We start from the raw sequence: 17,758 nt of genomic DNA, 5'->3' as shown, positions 1-17,758 counted from the left end.
ATTGACTGATTTCCTTATATGAATTGTAACTCAGTAAAATCTTTGAAACTGTTGCATGTTGCGTTTATATTTTTGTTAAGTGTACTTTAACAGGTTGGTAGATTATAGTCACATTAATGTTATGCAGCAATAAAAAGCTAGCTTGTATACATCTACGAAGAACTTAGGTAGCTACACCAAAGACACAGCTCAAAGTGCATGGCAAAACATTAGCCTAACTGACATTTCTTACTGTCATCTCTGCCGACCAAGACCACACTCTGAAAGCTTGAAAACACACAGCAGCCACTCAAAACGGTTTTGAGCGGCAACAAATCTGTCCAATTAGCTGATTCGCTTTCCACACACCAACTTCTGTTCACCCTCCCACTTCTGTTGACACACCCACTTCCAGACACTCTCGTTTGCAGTTACCCATGACTCCAAAGCAAGCCTTCTCCTCAGAATATCACGACAACGAAGTTCTTTACGACAGCTTTTTCTGTTTTGAGTTGATACCGGAAAATTGCAAGACTAGCAAGTTAGCCTGTATTCATTGTGGATAGCTGGAGCTTGCTAACTGTTGCCGATAACTTAACATTTAATGGTTTATTTTTTTCACGTTTTGGATAACCTTTTATCATGGATGTAGGCGAGCTACTGAATTATCAGGTAACGTTCATTAGTGAGACATATCCTTAGTGTTTTCTGCAACTGTTGACTAGCTAGCAATATACATGTTTAAACCACCGCCATTGTCTTTGACCCTAGCCACATTGGCTAGCGAACAGGCTAACACGATTGCTAGTTAGCTAATAAACCAAGTTCACTAGCTAAGTTAGTTAAGGATGTGACAGATGAAAGAGATGGCTATCAGATGTCAAGTTAGTCTTGCTACTTTGCTAGTTAGTTAACTAACGTTAGCTAGCTAACTTTTCTGTTGTAACTAGTTTGTGATAAACTCTTGCCTAGTTCAGCTGTATTAACTAGCTAGCTAAAGCAGTGTCCCTCTCATGGAATATAATTTGAGCATCAAATATACAAATTAACATTATGTTATAAAAATCAAGTACTATTTACATTTGACGATGAATGCATTTGAATTTTCTCCATTGTTGACTTTTTGGTTGGCCAACTCTTTGCTAGGATGCATTGCACACATTGCAAAGCCTTATGACCTTCCTGTTTTGATGTACCTGCTTGACATGTGTTAATGTTCATTGTAGCCTGACAGGGGGGCAAAACGTCTACGGGCTGGTGATGATGATGATGATGACCCCAGAAACAAAAAGGCCGGCAGAGAACTGGCCAGACACCTGGAGGGAGATGACAGTGAAGACCCGAGTGGTGATAGGAAGAGAATACTGGAGAAACTCATGGATGATGATGAGGACGCAGATGACCAAGAGGTGGGAAAAGTTTACGTGACATGATAACGCATGCATACATAGCTTTATGTGCTGATCTTGTTCCTAAAATCATTTTTTGTTGTCTTGGTAACACTTCACCAAAGGGCACTCTTTTTTTGTTGTAATTATACAGGGTGAACCGGTGGATGAGAGTTCAGTGAAGAAAATGATCTTGACCTTTGAAAAAAGGTCCTACAAGAACCAAGAGCTGAGGATAAAGTTCCCAGACACCCCAGGGAGGTAAGTTAATGAGAGGGAAACGTTCCTCCTGAGTTCAGCTGTACATGAAATATTATTGCTTAAGAAGTTATCAATCTATGGTAAGGGTAAATTGACTTGCTGCTTCAATAACATGACATTGCATTCAACAAGTCAGGACTTATTTCCATGTATGACATATTTTATTATTCCGCTGTCCAGGTTCATGGAAACAGAGCTGGATTTGAATGACATCATCCAGGAGATGCATGTCATAGCCACCATGCCTGATCTCTACCACCTGTTGGTGGAGCTCAATGCTGTCCATTCCCTGCTGGGCTTACTCAGCCATGAGAACACAGATATCCTTTCCTTCCAAGATGGCTTACTAAGCATCCTTCACACTTTAATTCAGTTAATTTACCTGTACTTATGTTATTCTATGCTTTTGACTGAACCCAGGATAAACTGAAAAAATCCTTAGCCTCTCCTACATATCGCCATTGCAGTGGTTGATTTGTTACAAGAGCTGACAGACATCGACACACTTCATGAAAGTGAGGAGGGGGCTGAAGTACTCATAGACTCTTTGGTGAGTCCAGTTTGTTTGTATACAATCAATGCATGCATTTAGGTTCTGGCATTTTCTTGTTATTTCTCATGCATCCACAACCATATTGATGCTGATGATAATGAACTCAATAGAAAAAGCACATTCAATCCCAGCTAATGGCCATAGTTAAAATTGTCTATTTTAGCCCTCCCTTTGCACTCACTTTGACAGCAGCAAAGTCATTGGCCATTTTCTGAGAAAGGTTGAGTGCCCCGTCATAAAGTCTGCTGACATTTAAAAAGACCATGGAGGCAAAGGTGAAATCGCTCTGGTCTTACACGACTTATAAATCAGCAGCGGCAATGAGGCATGAGCCTTTAATGTTGTCACACACGACACAGTATCCCATAATCCTGTGATAACAACCTGTCTCCTTTTCTAACTGTAGCTGGAGGGACAGGTTGTGGCCCTTCTGGTGCAGAACATGGAGAGGCTGGATGAGCAGGTGAAGGAGGAAGCTGATGGAGTCTACAACACGTTAGGTAAGACGCACAATGTGTACATGATTGGACAAAATATGAGGATTATTTATCTTCGTAAAATGTCATTTGGGCTCAGTACTTCTGGTGTTTTGATGGCGTCTTATCAAGGCAGCTCTCCAGGCTTGATAAGTCTTGTCTGCTTCCTGGTTGGTGCTTACAGGCTCATGTCCTCCAGGATGGTGTCTGTTCAGTTGGAATTTGTGATAAAGGCTTCCTTCTCCTCCAGCAGGCCTCTCTTTCTGTGTGTCTCTCACTCACTTACTCACTCTCTCTCTCCATCTCTCCCACTACTTGTCTCTCTCCTCTCTCTCTCCCTCTCGCTCTTTTTTCCGTTGTGGTTTTGCCGCCCTTCTGCTGAATGAGTGAGATATAAGGTGTCTCAGACGGATTTATAATGCAAATATTAGCAAAGGTATCTGAGACCTCTATACTTCTCAGGAGGTGCTGTCCTAATTTCGTAGTCCCATATTCACCTCTCTCTTCTCTCCCATCTCTTTCCATCAGCCACCATTGAGAACATGGCAGAGTTCAAGCCTGGCCTGTGCACAGAAGCAGCTCAGCAAGGACTCATGCAGTGGTTGCTAAAAAGAATCAAGGTTAGGCTACTACTGAAGATGGCACATTCCATTGGTTATTGATGCTGTATGTAGAGTTTTTGCAGTCTGCGTCGATATGTCTGGTTGAAATGTGTCTGTTGTAGAACTATACCTACAGTTTGGTGTGTATATAGGCTTTCAATTGCTCATGCTGTCACAGATTTTGTCATGTTATCACTGATTTTGCCCCTCCCTTTCTCTCTTTCAGGCAAAGATTCCTTTCGATGCTAACAAGCTGTACTGCAGTGAAGTCTTGGCTATCTTGCTTCAAAACAATGACAGTACGCTTCCAGCCCTTTTCTCTGTAGTTGCTGTACAATGTGATGAAAATGGTTTTCGTCTAATGTAGTCAGCCGTAGAGGTGATTGTTGTGGCTGTGGACCAAAATAGTAGAGTATCATGACCGGTTAAAGTACACTATTTGTCTGAGTGGCTGGGTCCAGAAGACCTTGGAGTGCTGCAGTACGACAGACAGGCACCATGGCCAGATCAGTAATGGACTGGGCAATATTGATATTATTTTTTGTTCTATCTCATTTTCCTCTCTGTTCCCCTCTGAGTGAGTTTAGCTACCTGGGTTGGTTGTGCTGTGTTGCATATAGCAGCTCAAGAGCTGGATCGATTCATCTTCTCCCTTGGTTTTTCTCACCATGTTTTTCAATGTTTATGCGCCATACTCCTTTAACAGTTTCTCTCTCCTCTCTCTCTCTCTCCTTTCCACTCCCTGCATCTTCCCCTTCTATTTTTTCCTCTCCTCCCACCTCTTCTCTCTCACTCTACTTCCAGGCACCAGGGAGCTCTTGGGGGAGCTGGATGGAATTGACGTGTTACTGCAGCAGCTCTCTGTAAGCCTGTCTTTTCACATGTTCTACTGCTTCTCCTAGGCTTGTGCAATATACCCTATACCGGAGTATTTTCTCCCCCAAAAAGTATTATTTATAAAAATTGTATTAACAAAAATTAATTTGAGCACGTCACATGGTATGTTTGTTTTCAAAGAGCACATGGCGCAAATGTGATGTGACAATCCAATGTTGAGCAACACAAAATTGATGAAAGTTCACTACTGTTTGCCAGCTAAACATATTATAACTCTATAAGTTAACTATCTAAGATGTGCCAAATACATTTTCTCCAGCTCAGTGTTCCTGCTATGCATTTGGTTTACTAACTTCAAATCAAAGTTTATTTGTCACGTGCGCCAAATACAACAGGTGTAGACGTTACAGTGAAATGCTTACTTATAGGCTCTAACCAATAGTCCTAGCTATAGGTGGCTAGCTTGCAAGATTAAGCTTCTTGGTTACAGCAGAGACAATCTCCTCCTGGATTAAGTGTGAGTAGCCTTTTGAGATAGCTAGTTGTATAACTTCATGAGCTGGGTTGTCTGTCTTTGCATTTAGTTTATGTTCGCTTGTTAGCATTTAGCTAGCGTCCGCAATATCTTCTAACATACAAAAAAAAATGTTTGGTAGAAATAGTGCCGGTAATACCATATCCCCCGGTATGGTACAGGAACGGTATGGAAATCTTGATACCGCCCACCCCTAGCTCCTCCTCTCTCTGATTCATCCATGTCTCATACTCACCTCACACTGTTGAAGTTTCAGCAGATCATAAGAACTGTACAGTCGTGGCCAAAAGTTTTGAGAATGACACAAATATTAATTTCCACAAAGTTTGCTGCTTCAGTGTCTTTAGATATTTTTGCCAGATGTTACAATGGAATGATGAAGTATAATTACAAGCATTTCATAAGTGTCAAAGGCTTTTATTGTGCAATGAGTCAATATTTGCAGTGTTGACCCTTCTTTTTCAAGACCTCTGCAATCCGCTCTGGCATGCTATCAATTAACTTCTGGGCCACATCCTGACTGATGGCAGCCCATTCTTGCATAATCAATGCTTGGAGTTTGTCAGAATTTGTGGGTTTTTGTTTGTCCACCTGCCTCTTGAGGATTGACCACAAATTCTCAATGGGATTAAGGTCTGGGGAGTTTCCTGGCCATGGACCCAAAATATCGATGTTTTGTTCCCCGAGCCACTTAGTAATCACTTTTGCCTCATGGCAAGGTGCTCCATCATGCTGGAAAAGGCATTGTTCGTCACCAAACTGTTCCTGGATGGTTGGGAGAAGTTGCTCTCAGATGATGTGTTGGTGCCATTCTTTATTCATGGCTGTGTTCTTAGGCAAAATTGTGAGTGAGGCCACTCCCTTGGCTGAGAAGCAACCCCACACATGAATGGTCTCAGGATGCTTTACTGTTGGCATGACACAGGACTGATGGTAGCGCCCACCTTGTCTTCTCCGGACAAGCTTTTTTCCGGATGCCCCAAAGAATTCGAAAGGGGATTCATCCGAGAAAATAACTTTACACCAGTCCTCAGCAGTCCAATCCCTGTACCTTTTGCAGAATATCAGTCTGTCCCTGATGTTTTTCCTGGAGAGAAGTGGCTTCTTTGCTGCCCTTCTTGACACCAGGCCATCCTCCAAAATTCTTCGCCTCACTGTGCGTGCAGATGCACTCACACCTGCCTGCTGCCATTCCTGAGCAAGCTCTGTACTGGTGGTGCCCCGACCCCGCAGCTGAATCAACTTTAGGAGACGGTCCTGGCGCTTGCTGGACTTTCTTGGGCGCCCTGAAGCCTTCTTCACAACAATTGAACCGCTCTCCTTGAAGTTCTTGATGATACGATAAATGGTTCATTTAGGTGAAATCTTACTGGCAGCAATATCTTTGCCTGTGAAGCCCATTTTATGCAAAGCAATGATGACGGCACGTGTTTCCTTGCAGGTAACCATAGTTGACAGAGGAAGAACAATGATTCCAAGCACCACCCTCCTTTTGAAGCTTCCAGTCTGTTATTCGAACTCAATCAACAGGGACTTTGCAATTAATTGCAATTCATCTGATCACTCTTCATAACATTCTGGAGTATATGCAAAATGCCATCATACAAACTGAGGCAGCAGACTTTGTGAAAATTAATATTTGTGTCATTCTCAAAACTTTTCGCCACGACTGTATGTCCTTCTTTCTCACATCGTGCTGAGCGATTAGTGCTTTTTGAGGTCGGTTCGGGATTGGTTTGATTATTTAAAATATAATTGCGTTAAATGTATTATGAAATAATGGCATACAAAAAATATTTTAGAGCTTTTTATTGGAAATTCCAAAGCCAACAATAATGAAGATCCAATTGCCAAAACATTGAAAAAAAATCTGTCAAGTCCACATTGGGTAGACATCAATAGAAATACAGGAAATTGTGAAATAATGCACTATTTCAGTTGTGTATATTACTTAGTTTTTAATTGATGAGTTTATTATTTTTCATTCCTTAAAGTCGTCATCTCATCTCTGCTCAGGCAGTAGCAGCCAGCCAGACAACGTTATCTCTGTGCTCCCCATACTGTACTGTCTTTAGTCATCCTATCTAGCTAAGCTAGCCTGTCTAAAGGCATCCGTTTGTGCACGTATTATGACGTTTTTGTTGGTTTTGGACTTCGGTAAGGGCGTTTTTGACTGTTCGGGGACACCATTTTTTTTCCCAAACTGAAGTCGGTAGCCGAAGTCTACGCCCTTTTGTCGGTGATTGGTCAACATTACCGATTCTTAATTATAGTCTGTTGTCATTCAACGAGAGATGACTCGTTTTCATGCACATTTTTTCCATTGAGAAATACTGCACCAAAGTCTTTGTTAGATGTAAAATTGCGCAACTAAGATTTTCTCAGCAAACCACGTAAACATTTTTCTTTAGTTATTTGAGATTAATTCGGACTATTTTGAGGAAGCGTATACTGGCTACGGCAACTCAAAATGGACAAACAGCTCTATTTCCGCTTTTTTCATTTCAAAATTTTCAAGCGAATGTCTTGTAAGGGAGTATGCGAACACACTCGTTCTGTTCGCAACTCGTCTAGGCGCCAGCCGAACTAAATCATGCTGACCGCTTAAGTATCCTGCAGAGCTGTGTAGTAAAATCATTTGACTAGTTCATCAAAGTACATGAGGCATACTTTCATGAACAGTTTCTTTCCGTCTCTCTCGTTGTTATGTACATTCCTCTCTCATGCGGTCTGTGTTTATCTAACCTAACGTAGCAGGTGTAAAAGTGTATCCATCTCTGTCCTAGCCGGAAAGAACAGGCGCAATGGATAATGGTCTTTGTGGTTAATTACAACATTTATGCCCTGAACTACTAGGAATATTTGCTTGATGAAAACTACAACTCCCTTCAGCCCAGCATCCCGCATAGTTCTTGACTTGATTTCTCTCTAGAGGCACGGTGTGTTGGGCTCACAAAAATCCCGAACTAAATGTAATTGAAAAGACGTCGGCCAATTAGCCTTTTGGCTAATTATTATACTATTTGATATATTCAAGGCCTGCAGTAATAATGAAGTCTGACGCAAATGAATAAGACTTAGAAGTGTAACTTGATGTTAGACAGATTTTCTGCTGTGCTTTGTAAGTCTCTTCACTCTGTTGGCGATGCTGGTTGCAAGCTTTCAGTGTGTCCTTAGTTCTCAGGACACTGCATTGCACCTAAAATGCATTTGGCTGAATACAGGTCTATCTATGTGAGGTGTCTCATACACACCCCAAAATGATTTCCAGTTACACTGTTGAAACTCTGCTAATGAGCCAAACATGTTCATCATTTAAACTGAATTTACCAGCATCGCAGTTGATAGACAGTAGAAGTGTGGGTGTCATTCTTCTTCAGGTGTTCAAACGCCACAACCCAGCCACGGCGGAGGAGCAGGAGATGATGGAGAACCTATTTGATGCCCTGTGCTCCTGTCTGATGCTGGCTGCCAACCGGGATCGCTTCCTCAGGGGAGAGGGTCTGCAGCTCATGAACCTCATGCTTAGGTAAAGACCCAGATGTTTAACACCTCCTGAAGAAATGAGTCTCCACACACAGCTGAGTTTTAATGTTTCAATAATTTAATGTCCTAAGCTTTTCAGCTAAAACAAGTCTTCATCCAAGTACCTTCTCAATGGAGGCCTAATGTAGAGATGGACAGTTCCCCGGCTTTGCTGTAGTCCTTTTTTAATTTCAACCCTCCTTTCAATTCACACAGGTCACTGGTGATCTGATATCATTATGCAGTAGGGATATATGTAAATTGACTTCTTTGAACTCAACTTTTGTTTGCTGTTAAGGCTGTCAGAGGGCGCATCATGAACCCCAGTGAGTGGCAGGGTTGAGTGATGTCTTTGTTTTCGCACAGCATGTCTCTGGCTCTGCTCAGCTGCCAGTCCAATCAATCAGTCGACAGAGCGCTGCAGCACCACGACGGGACCTTAAAGAGCAATAAAGAGACATTACATGTATTTATGAAACCCTCCATGCCCAAGCTCTAATCATCACCACGACGCCAGGCAGACAGACTGATTTAAAACCAAAATCGATATCTAATTCTAGCGATGCAAAACCCGTTTTTAAATCATCCACAGAAGGCTCTCAGAATAGGTTATCTAGAGAGCAACACGTAACTCTCTCTTTTTACTTCTCATGAGATTCACAGAATCATAAGTTCTGCACCTCTGCTTCAATAGTTTTCTCTGTTTTTGTAGAGGTTAGGATTCATCAAGGGGTTTGCAATATGAGCTTAGCAACACGGTTGAAGGCATATTTATAATTGCCTCTGTCTGAATTCTTAAAACTGTTTAACTTTGTCAAGAAATTACTTCCTCATAAGCTTCTTAAAGGACTGCAAGTTGCAAGGGACTCCTTGTAGCTAGGTTACATACAGTACACAACATTACCAAAGGTATGTGGACACCTGGTCGTCGAACATCTCATTCCAAAATCATGGGCATTAATATGGAGTTGGTCCCCCCTTTGCTGCTATAACAGCCTCCACTCTTCTGGGAAAGCCTTCCACTAGATGTTGGAACATTGCTGTGGGGACATGCTTCCATTCAGCCACGAGTATTAGTGAGGTTGGGCACTGAGGTTGGGCGATTAGGCCTGGCTCGTAGTCGGCGTTCCAATTCATCTCAAAGGTGTTCGATGTGGTTGAGGTCAGGGCTCTGTGCAACCATGAAAAACAGCCCTAGATCATTATTCCTCCTCCACCAAACTTAACAGTTTGCTCTATGCATTAAGACAGTTAGCGTTCTCCTTGCATCCATCAAACCCAGATTAGTCTGTCTGACTGCCAGATGGTGAATCGTGATTCATCACTCCAGAGAATGCGTTTCCACTGCTCCAGAGTCCAATGGCAGCAAGCTTTACACCAATCCAGCCGACACTTGGCATTGCGCATGGTGATCTTAGGCTTGTGTGTGCTTGCTCCGCCATGGAAATCCATTTCATTAAGCAGTTGACGAACAGATCTTGTGCTGACGTTGCTTCCAGAAGCAGTTTGGAACTCGGTAGTGAGTCTTGCAACTGAGGACAGACGATTTTTACGTGCTTCAGCACTCGGTGGTCCCATTCTGTGAGCTTGTGTGACCTACCACTTTGCGGCTGAGCCGTTGTTGCTCTTAAACGTGTCCACTTCACAATACCTGTACTTACACTTGACTGGGGCAGCTCTAGCAGGGCAGAAGTTTGAAGAACTGACTTGTTGGAAATGACAGTACCACATTGAAAGTCACTGAGCTTTTCAGGAAGTCCATTCTACAACCAATGTTTGTCTATGGAGATTGCATGGCAGTGTGCTTGATTTTCTACGCTTGTCAGCAACGGATGTGGCTGAAGTAGACGAATCCACTAATTTGAAGGGGTGTCCACATACTTTTGTATATATAGTGTAGTCTATGTGCCTGGCAAAAGACAATCATGACCTTGCTGCTGTTGTGCCTGAGATAATTGAGCCCTTATAGTTATTCATTATTTATTTTTATTTTTGCACTGCCTCTTCCCAGGGAAAAGAAAATGTCTCGGACCAGCGCTCTGAGGGTCTTAGACCATGGCATGATTGGCCCAGAGGGTTCTGATAACTGCCACAAGTTTGTGGACATCCTGGGCTTGAGGACCATTTTCCCCCTTTTCATGAAGACCCCCAAGAAGATGAGGAAAGCTGGGGCCGCTGACAAAGAACATGAAGGTTTGCAAATGTTTATACTCTACAAATGTCCTTTATAAACAATGAAATAATTTTGCTTGTCTGAGTTTAGGGCAATGGCTTACAGTTGTCCAACGTCTGTACCCAAAACACAATTTAACAAGGCAGGAGATCTAATCAGGTTTGTCTAATGGCTTTTTAGTCTGTCGATTTAAGTTATCAATCTAACCTTGATTGATTTTTCTGCTGTTCCTCTCAGAATCCACTCTTGAGTTGTGAAATAAGAAAATGAAAGCATCAGCGCTTATCAGCCACCCCCCCCCCTTCCCCCCTTTTGGTTTTTGCAGTGGCTGCCTCGATTTAGCAGCGGCGCCGCTACTAAATGAATATAGGGGAAACACTGCCTTCTCTCTCTTTTAATTATATCTCATACGTCCGGACGGCCCACCCTTGGTGAACAAATTGGCTTCCTTTGTCTGTCTCCAACTGGGGGACAGAATTAATTAACCTGAGACCTGCCTGACCCACCGAGTAGGAAGCCAGACATAACAGGGCCCGCTAAAGCTTATCCCCCTGGTGCTCCCACTGATGGACCTCCTACTAGTCACAGCCAAGCCAAACTGACATGAAGTGTGGTTACGCTGCTCTTCTGTGTGCAGCTTTGAATGCTCACAATAATTGTGGGCTGAGCCCGGAGGGCATCTAGGCTATAGAGTAGAGGTCGACCGATTATGATTTTTTTCAACACCGATACCGATTATTGGAGGTACAAAAACTGCCGATGCCGATTACTCGGCCGATTTTTGTATTATTTATTTGTAATAATGACAATTACAACAATACTGAATGAACACTTATTTTAACTTAATATAATACATCAATAAAATCAATTTAGCCTCAAATAAATAATGAAACATGTTCAATTTGGTTTAAATAATGCAAAAACAAAGTGTTGGAGAATAACGTAAAAGTGCAATATGTGCCATGTAAGAAAGCTAACGTTTAAGTTCCTTGCTCAGAACATGAGAAAGCTGGTGGTTCCTTTTAACATGAGTCTTCAATATCCCCAGGTAAGAAGTTTTAGGTGGTAGTTATTATATGAATTATAGGACTATTTCTCTCTATACGATTTGTATTTCATATACCTTTGACTATTGGATGTTCTTATAGGCACTTTAGTATTGCCAGTGTAACAGTATAGCTTCCGTCCCTCTCCTCGCTCCTACCTGGGCTCAAACCAGGAACACATCGACAACAGCCACCCTCGAAGCAGCGTTACCCATGTAGAGCAAGGGAAACAACTACTCCAAGTCTCAGAGCGAGTGACGTTTGAAACGCTATTAGCGCGCACCCGCTAACTAGCTAGCCATTTCACATCGGTGTCACCAGCCTCATCTTGGGAGTTGACAGGCTTGAAGTCATAAACAGCACAATGCATTGCAAAGAGCTGCTGGCAAAACGCAGTAAAGTGCTGTTTTGAATGAATGCTTATGAGCCTGCTGCTGCCTACCATCGCTCAGTCAGACTGCTCTATCAAATCATAGACTTAATTATAACATAATAACACACAGAAACACGAGCCTTCGGTCATTAATATGTTCGAATCCGGAAACTATCACGTTTATTCTTTTGGTGAAATACGGAACCGTTCCGTATTTTATCTAACGGGTGGCATCCATAAGTCTAAATATTCCTGTTACATTGCACAACCTTCAATGTTATGTCATAATTACGTAAAATTCTGGCAAATTAGTTCGCAACGAGCCAGGCGGCCCAAACTGCTGCATATACCCTGACTCTGTTGCAAGAGAAGTGACACATTTTCCATAGTAAAAAGAAATTCATGTTAGCAGGCAATATTAACTAAATATGCAGGTTTAAAAATATATACTTGTGTATTGATTTTAAGAAAGACATTGATATTTATGGTTAGGTACAAGTTGGAGCAACCTTTTTCGCGAATGCGCACCGCATCGATTATATGCAACGCAGGACAGGCTAGATAAACTAGTAATATCATCAACCATGTGTAGTTAACTAGTGATTATGATTGATTGTTTTTTATAAGATAAGTTTAATGCTAGCTAGCAACTTACCTTGGCTTCTTACTGCACTCGCGTAACAGGCAGGCTCCTCGTGGAGTGCAATGTAAAGCAGGTAGGTTAGAGCATTGGACTAGTTAACTGTAAGGTTGCAAGATTGAATCCCCAAGCTGACAAGGTAAAAATCTGTCGTTCTGCCCCTGAACAAGGCAGTTAACCCACCGTTCCTAGGCCGTCATTGAAAATAAGAATGTGTTCTTAACTGACTTTCCTAGTTAAAAAATATTTATAAATAAAATTTAAAAAAGGCATATACCGATTGTTATGAAAACTTGAAATCGGCCCTAATTAATCGGCCATTCCCATTAATCGGTCGACCTCTGTAAATTACCCCATTACCCTCGCTTTTACTCAACCAACAACAAGCAAACCACCAAGAACAAAGAGCAGCAAAAACAGAATGGTATACGTCCGGACGGCCCAAGGGTGGGCCGTCCGGACGTATGAGATATATATAGGTGACCCAATTTGACAAAAAAATGGTCCATGTGTAACCGATGTGAAATGGCTAGCTAGTTAGCGGGGTGTGCGCTAATAGCATTTCAATCGGTGACGTCACTTGCTCTGAGACCTTGAAGTAGTTGTTCCCCTTGATCTGCAAGGGCCGTGGCTTTTGTGGAGCGATGGGTAACGATGCTTCATGGGAGGCAGTTGTTGATGTGTGCTGAGGGTCCCTGGTTCGAGCCCAGGTAGGGGCGAGGAGAGGGACGGAAGCTATGCTGTTACACATGCTACTACTGTATTACCATCATCTGTTGAAAACCAGAACAAATACTACACTGAACAAAAATATAAATGCAACATGTAAAGTGTTCGTCCCATGTTTCATGAGCTGAAATAAAATATCCTAGAAATGTTCCATACGCACAAAAAGCTTTTTTCTCTCAAATTGTGTACACAAATTTGTTTTAGCACTGTCCCCGCCTAAGAAAAAATGTTGGTTGACCTAAACTCGTCTGTTATTTCGACCAATTGATTGCCATTTTTTTTACATGGTTTTTATCCACATGTAGACATTTTAATAAAATCAACTATATGCATTGAGCTTATCTGATGCTTTAATCTTACAGTTTGATGCCTCAAGAGGTCTAGATAACCAAAAGAAGAAAAAAAACTTAACCTGACCAAACCATTCTCCTCCTGCTGGCTTTTGCAGATTCTGCCATTAATCTCCTGAAGTTGCCAGTAATAGTCTACAAGAGGAACAGGAGCTCAAGCAGTAGAACATTTGAGGTGCAGGTACTCAGCTCTGGTGAACTCCTGCCCAAGTCAAGCACTGGTTTTCATTCCTTTCGCAAATAGCCTACAGCCGTGTCTGTCCCGAGCTCACTGGTGCAGGAAACTCTGAGGGCCTAGAATATTTTATACAATGTTGTAAGTTCGCTAGCACTAGCTTCTGGCCTGACCCAAGTTAATAGTTGATACAATGTTTCAAGTTCGTTGGCAATGTGATTCATAGGAAATACGTTTTTATTAGGATATTTTCTACCTGCTGGCTGCAATGCTTTTTTTGTTGGCTATTTTTACGTCGCTGGCAATAGAAGTTACTTTTTAGGTTGGTATCATTTAGATTTGGATAGAATTTTCATTAACCACATGACAATGATTTTGAGATATGAAGACGTTATTATAAATTATATTAAACTGTTTCACGAAAATGTGCACATGAAAACTGTAACAGGCACGCAGATCGGTAGAAATGGTAAGATAAATTGGCATTCCACATGAGAAAGGTTGTTGACTCCTCATGTAGAATATTAGCTCAAAATGATTATGGCGCTCCTGCACCTAAATATAAACAGTACGAGCACCCAAATTGAGTACCGGACCCTATTTAAATCCTAGTCGAGCACTGATAAAAAGCCTATTTTATGGTGTTTTCACTAGATCAGAGCATGACATTTTTCCCTTTCACGCTGAGTGACTATCGAAAGGGAGAGTGCTGGAAAGGTTTTTCAAATACGTTGAGGAACTATTGTAATTCTCAATGGATGTAAAAACAGACTTACATTTGCTTGCTGTTTGAGGTGAAGAAAACATTACTTTGAGAAGCTCGACAGGTCATCAGTGGTGGTGCGTTAAGCCAATCAGAAATACTATCAGAGACCTTCTAGAGCAGCAGCGCACCCTCAAGATTCTGAGCCTGCCTGGCAGGGTTGGTCCTGCAAAGCCAGAGCCCCCTGATGGGAGAGCATAATATATAAGGAAATTCTCAAAGCTGCTAATGAGATCCTTGACGACCTTGTACCTAGCCGGTGGGGATTCCGGTGGGGTGCCCCCACCCAGGCAGTGGCAGAGCTGGCAACACTAGCTGCAGTAACCCATGGGGAGGGGGGGGGTCACACTCGGACATTCATGGTGGTACAAAGGTCTGACTGCACGGCGATGCTTGGAAATACGGTCACTACGGGGGACCATGTTGAAGGTGTTTCAGGGGAAGGGGGTATATCTGACCTCCATCTAGGACGTGACAATGGTTAATAAAATCTCCCCATTTCTGCCCATTTTTTGCTCAGTTTTGCAGGCCTTATCATACAGCTGCAACTGTATATACATTCGTGAATCGAGACCTTTCTTGAGTTGGGCTCTGGGATGGTGCAACTGCTGAGAATCTGAGTATATGGTTGTTGTGGGGGAAAGGGGTTGAGTGTGTATGAGTGTGTGTAAAAGGGAGTAAAAGATGTTAGGGACAATATAGGATGAATCACAATAATTGTTTGCTAACATAATAATTGCTTGCCATAATGTAATTTTGTTAATGGTAAGACTGGTGAGAGGTAAAAATCGTTTGCATAAACTACCTACACTACCACAGATATTAATTCCTAATTATGGAAAAAAAGATACAGGCTTTAAAAAAAAATATATATATATATATATAATATAATATATATATATATATATATATATATATAATATAATATATATATAATATAATATATATATATATATATATATATAATACCAATTGGGGTGAGGGCGATGAAAATGCATTTGGCGGTTGATCTGCTTCTGTTCTGTGGGTGGCACTGCTATTTTCAAAGGATGGGTCCCGGTCTCTCCGGGGTGGTCTGCCGGGCATTGGGATGACAACCCAACTCGGGATGAGGGGTTTTAGCGGGTGGAATAGTGGGGACCAATTGGAGGTTTACTTAGTAGCAATGCAAATATCACGGTAAAGCTATATAGATAAACAGAATTGAAACGTGTGTCTCATTATAGTAATTGGTTAAATAAATGTAGACAGTTATAATTGTAGTGGCTTAGCAGATAATAAGAAAAGACGATCAGTATTTACCTGGCTAAAAGAGAAGGAATATAATATCTATTGTTTACAGGAAACTCATTCAACAATTTTAGATGAAGTTTTGTGGGAAACGGGGGGGGGCAAATAAATTCAAAAGGGGTGATGATATTAATTAACAGTAATTTTGATCCAAATGTGCAAATTGTCCAAACAGATCCTCAAAGAAAATGGATGATCTTAAATGTTATTGGACCATAAACAGATATGTCTTATTAATCAAGCCAGTCATCTTGATTACCTTCTTATATCATTATCTCTGGCACCAAAAGTTTAAAAAGTGTTGAAAGGGGACAGAATGCCGTCAGACCATCACATAATTGGCATATATATTACTCTAACAGATTTTCCACGTGGGTGAGAATATTGGATATTTAATGAAAGCATGCTTGATGATAACTTGTTTTTAACTAGGACAGAATAATTTATAACTGACTTTTTCCGACAGAACATGGGTATAGCAGATCCACTTATTGTATGGTACACTTAAACTGTGCCTTTAGGGGCCATGCAATTCAGTGCTCATCTATAAAACAAAAGCAACTTAGGTCAAAAGAGTCTATATTAACAAATTAAATTGAAGGACTAACAATACAGATAGCAATAAAAATACCATAAAGGCACAGCATATGTTAGAGGAAAAACAAAAATAAATGGTGGAACTTATCAAGAAAGAACCAGTATAATATATTATAAAAATAAAGCAAAGTGAATGGAATATGGGGGGAAATGCACCAAATTATTTTTCAATCTTCAACATAGAAATGCTACCAAAAAAATGTATTGAAACTTGTTAAATTATGGAGTCACTCATGATTCACCGAAAGAGGAAGTAAAGTACTTCAATATGTTTTCGTTTCAGTCTCCTCCTTCTCCACTAACCAAAGCTAATTATATGGATTTCTTTTACTATTAATAATGTAAAATTAACTTCTTGATGCAATTAAAGCCTTTAAGTCCACGAAAACTCCAGGGCTGGATGGCATACCTGTGGTAGTATACAACACTTTTTCTTTTTTATATACTCAAGAGGACCATTATTAGCATGTTTTAACCAGTCCTATATAAACGGTAGATTATCGGACACGCAACAAGAAGGTCTGATTTCATTATTCCTGAAACAGGATCCAAGTGGTATATATAAAGATCCAGTCCATTTAAAAACATTGGAGGCCTTTTACACTTCTGTTTAGTGATTAGGGCTGGGCGTATGGCCAAAGCACCAAATCACAGGGTTTTAAAAAAGTTGGACGGTATTTTTAGTTTTTGAAAAATACAAGTTCTACATTTGCTTTGAGTAGTGAGTGATCCTAGGGTGGCAACACATACATTCTGAGTGATTTCAATGAGTCTTTCTCCATTCTGATTGTTTTATACTGTTCAATTCAAATTTCAGCACTTTTATCATTTCTGCATTTCCTGCACTCAATTGCAGTGGTGGAAAAAGTACCCAATTGTCACACTTGAGTAAAAGTAAAGATACGGTAATAAAAAATGACTCAAGTAAAAGTGAAAGTCACCCAGTAAAATACTACTTGAGTAAAAGTCTAAAAGTATTTGGTTTTAAATATACTTAAGTATTAAAAGTATAAATCATTTCAAATTCCTTATATTAAGCAAACCAGATGGCACCATTTTCTTGTTTTTTAAATTTACAGATAGCCAGGGGCACACTCCAACACTCAGACATCATTTACAAACCAAGCATTTTGTGTTTTGTGAGTCTTCCAGATCAGAGGCAGTAGATGACCAGGGATGTTCTCTTGACCACAGCGTGAATTGGACCATTTTTACTGTCCTGCTAAGCATTCAAAATTGAACGAGTACTTTTAGGTGTCAGAGAAAATGTATGGAGTAAAAAGTACAGTATTTTCTTTAGGAAATGTAGTGAAGTAAAAGTTGTCAAAAATAAAAATAGTAAAGTACAGATAACAAAAAACCGACAAGTAGTACATGAAAGTATTTTTACTTAAGTACTTTACACCACTGCTCATTTGAGAATTTCCGCACAGCCACGTAGGGCTCCACAATATGGGCAAATAATC

At 40.9% G+C, this 17,758-nt stretch overlaps 1 protein-coding gene across 1 annotated transcript in view; it reads left to right on the top strand.

Annotated features, from left to right (window-relative positions):
- Nucleotides 1-473: 473 nt before the first annotated feature.
- LOC115165829 (beta-catenin-like protein 1) overlaps nt 474-17,758 on the top strand; it is a 44,244-nt gene continuing 26,959 nt past the window's right edge. The window contains exons 1-11 of the mRNA XM_029719243.1: nt 474-651; nt 1,206-1,388; nt 1,522-1,628; nt 1,809-1,948; nt 2,081-2,178; nt 2,588-2,681; nt 3,186-3,277; nt 3,486-3,558; nt 4,064-4,122; nt 8,012-8,160; nt 10,168-10,349. Coding sequence (XP_029575103.1) covers nt 622-651; nt 1,206-1,388; nt 1,522-1,628; nt 1,809-1,948; nt 2,081-2,178; nt 2,588-2,681; nt 3,186-3,277; nt 3,486-3,558; nt 4,064-4,122; nt 8,012-8,160; nt 10,168-10,349 — 1,207 coding nt within the window. The 5' untranslated portion in view covers nt 474-621. The remainder of the gene's footprint in view (nt 652-1,205; nt 1,389-1,521; nt 1,629-1,808; nt 1,949-2,080; nt 2,179-2,587; nt 2,682-3,185; nt 3,278-3,485; nt 3,559-4,063; nt 4,123-8,011; nt 8,161-10,167; nt 10,350-17,758) is intronic.

The sequence above is a fragment of the Salmo trutta genome, chromosome 28, assembly GCF_901001165.1.
Source record: "Salmo trutta chromosome 28, fSalTru1.1, whole genome shotgun sequence".
Taxonomy (NCBI): domain Eukaryota; kingdom Metazoa; phylum Chordata; class Actinopteri; order Salmoniformes; family Salmonidae; genus Salmo; species Salmo trutta.
The sequence above is the reverse complement of the archived record's forward strand: the minus strand, read 5'-3'. Positions and strand labels throughout refer to the sequence as shown.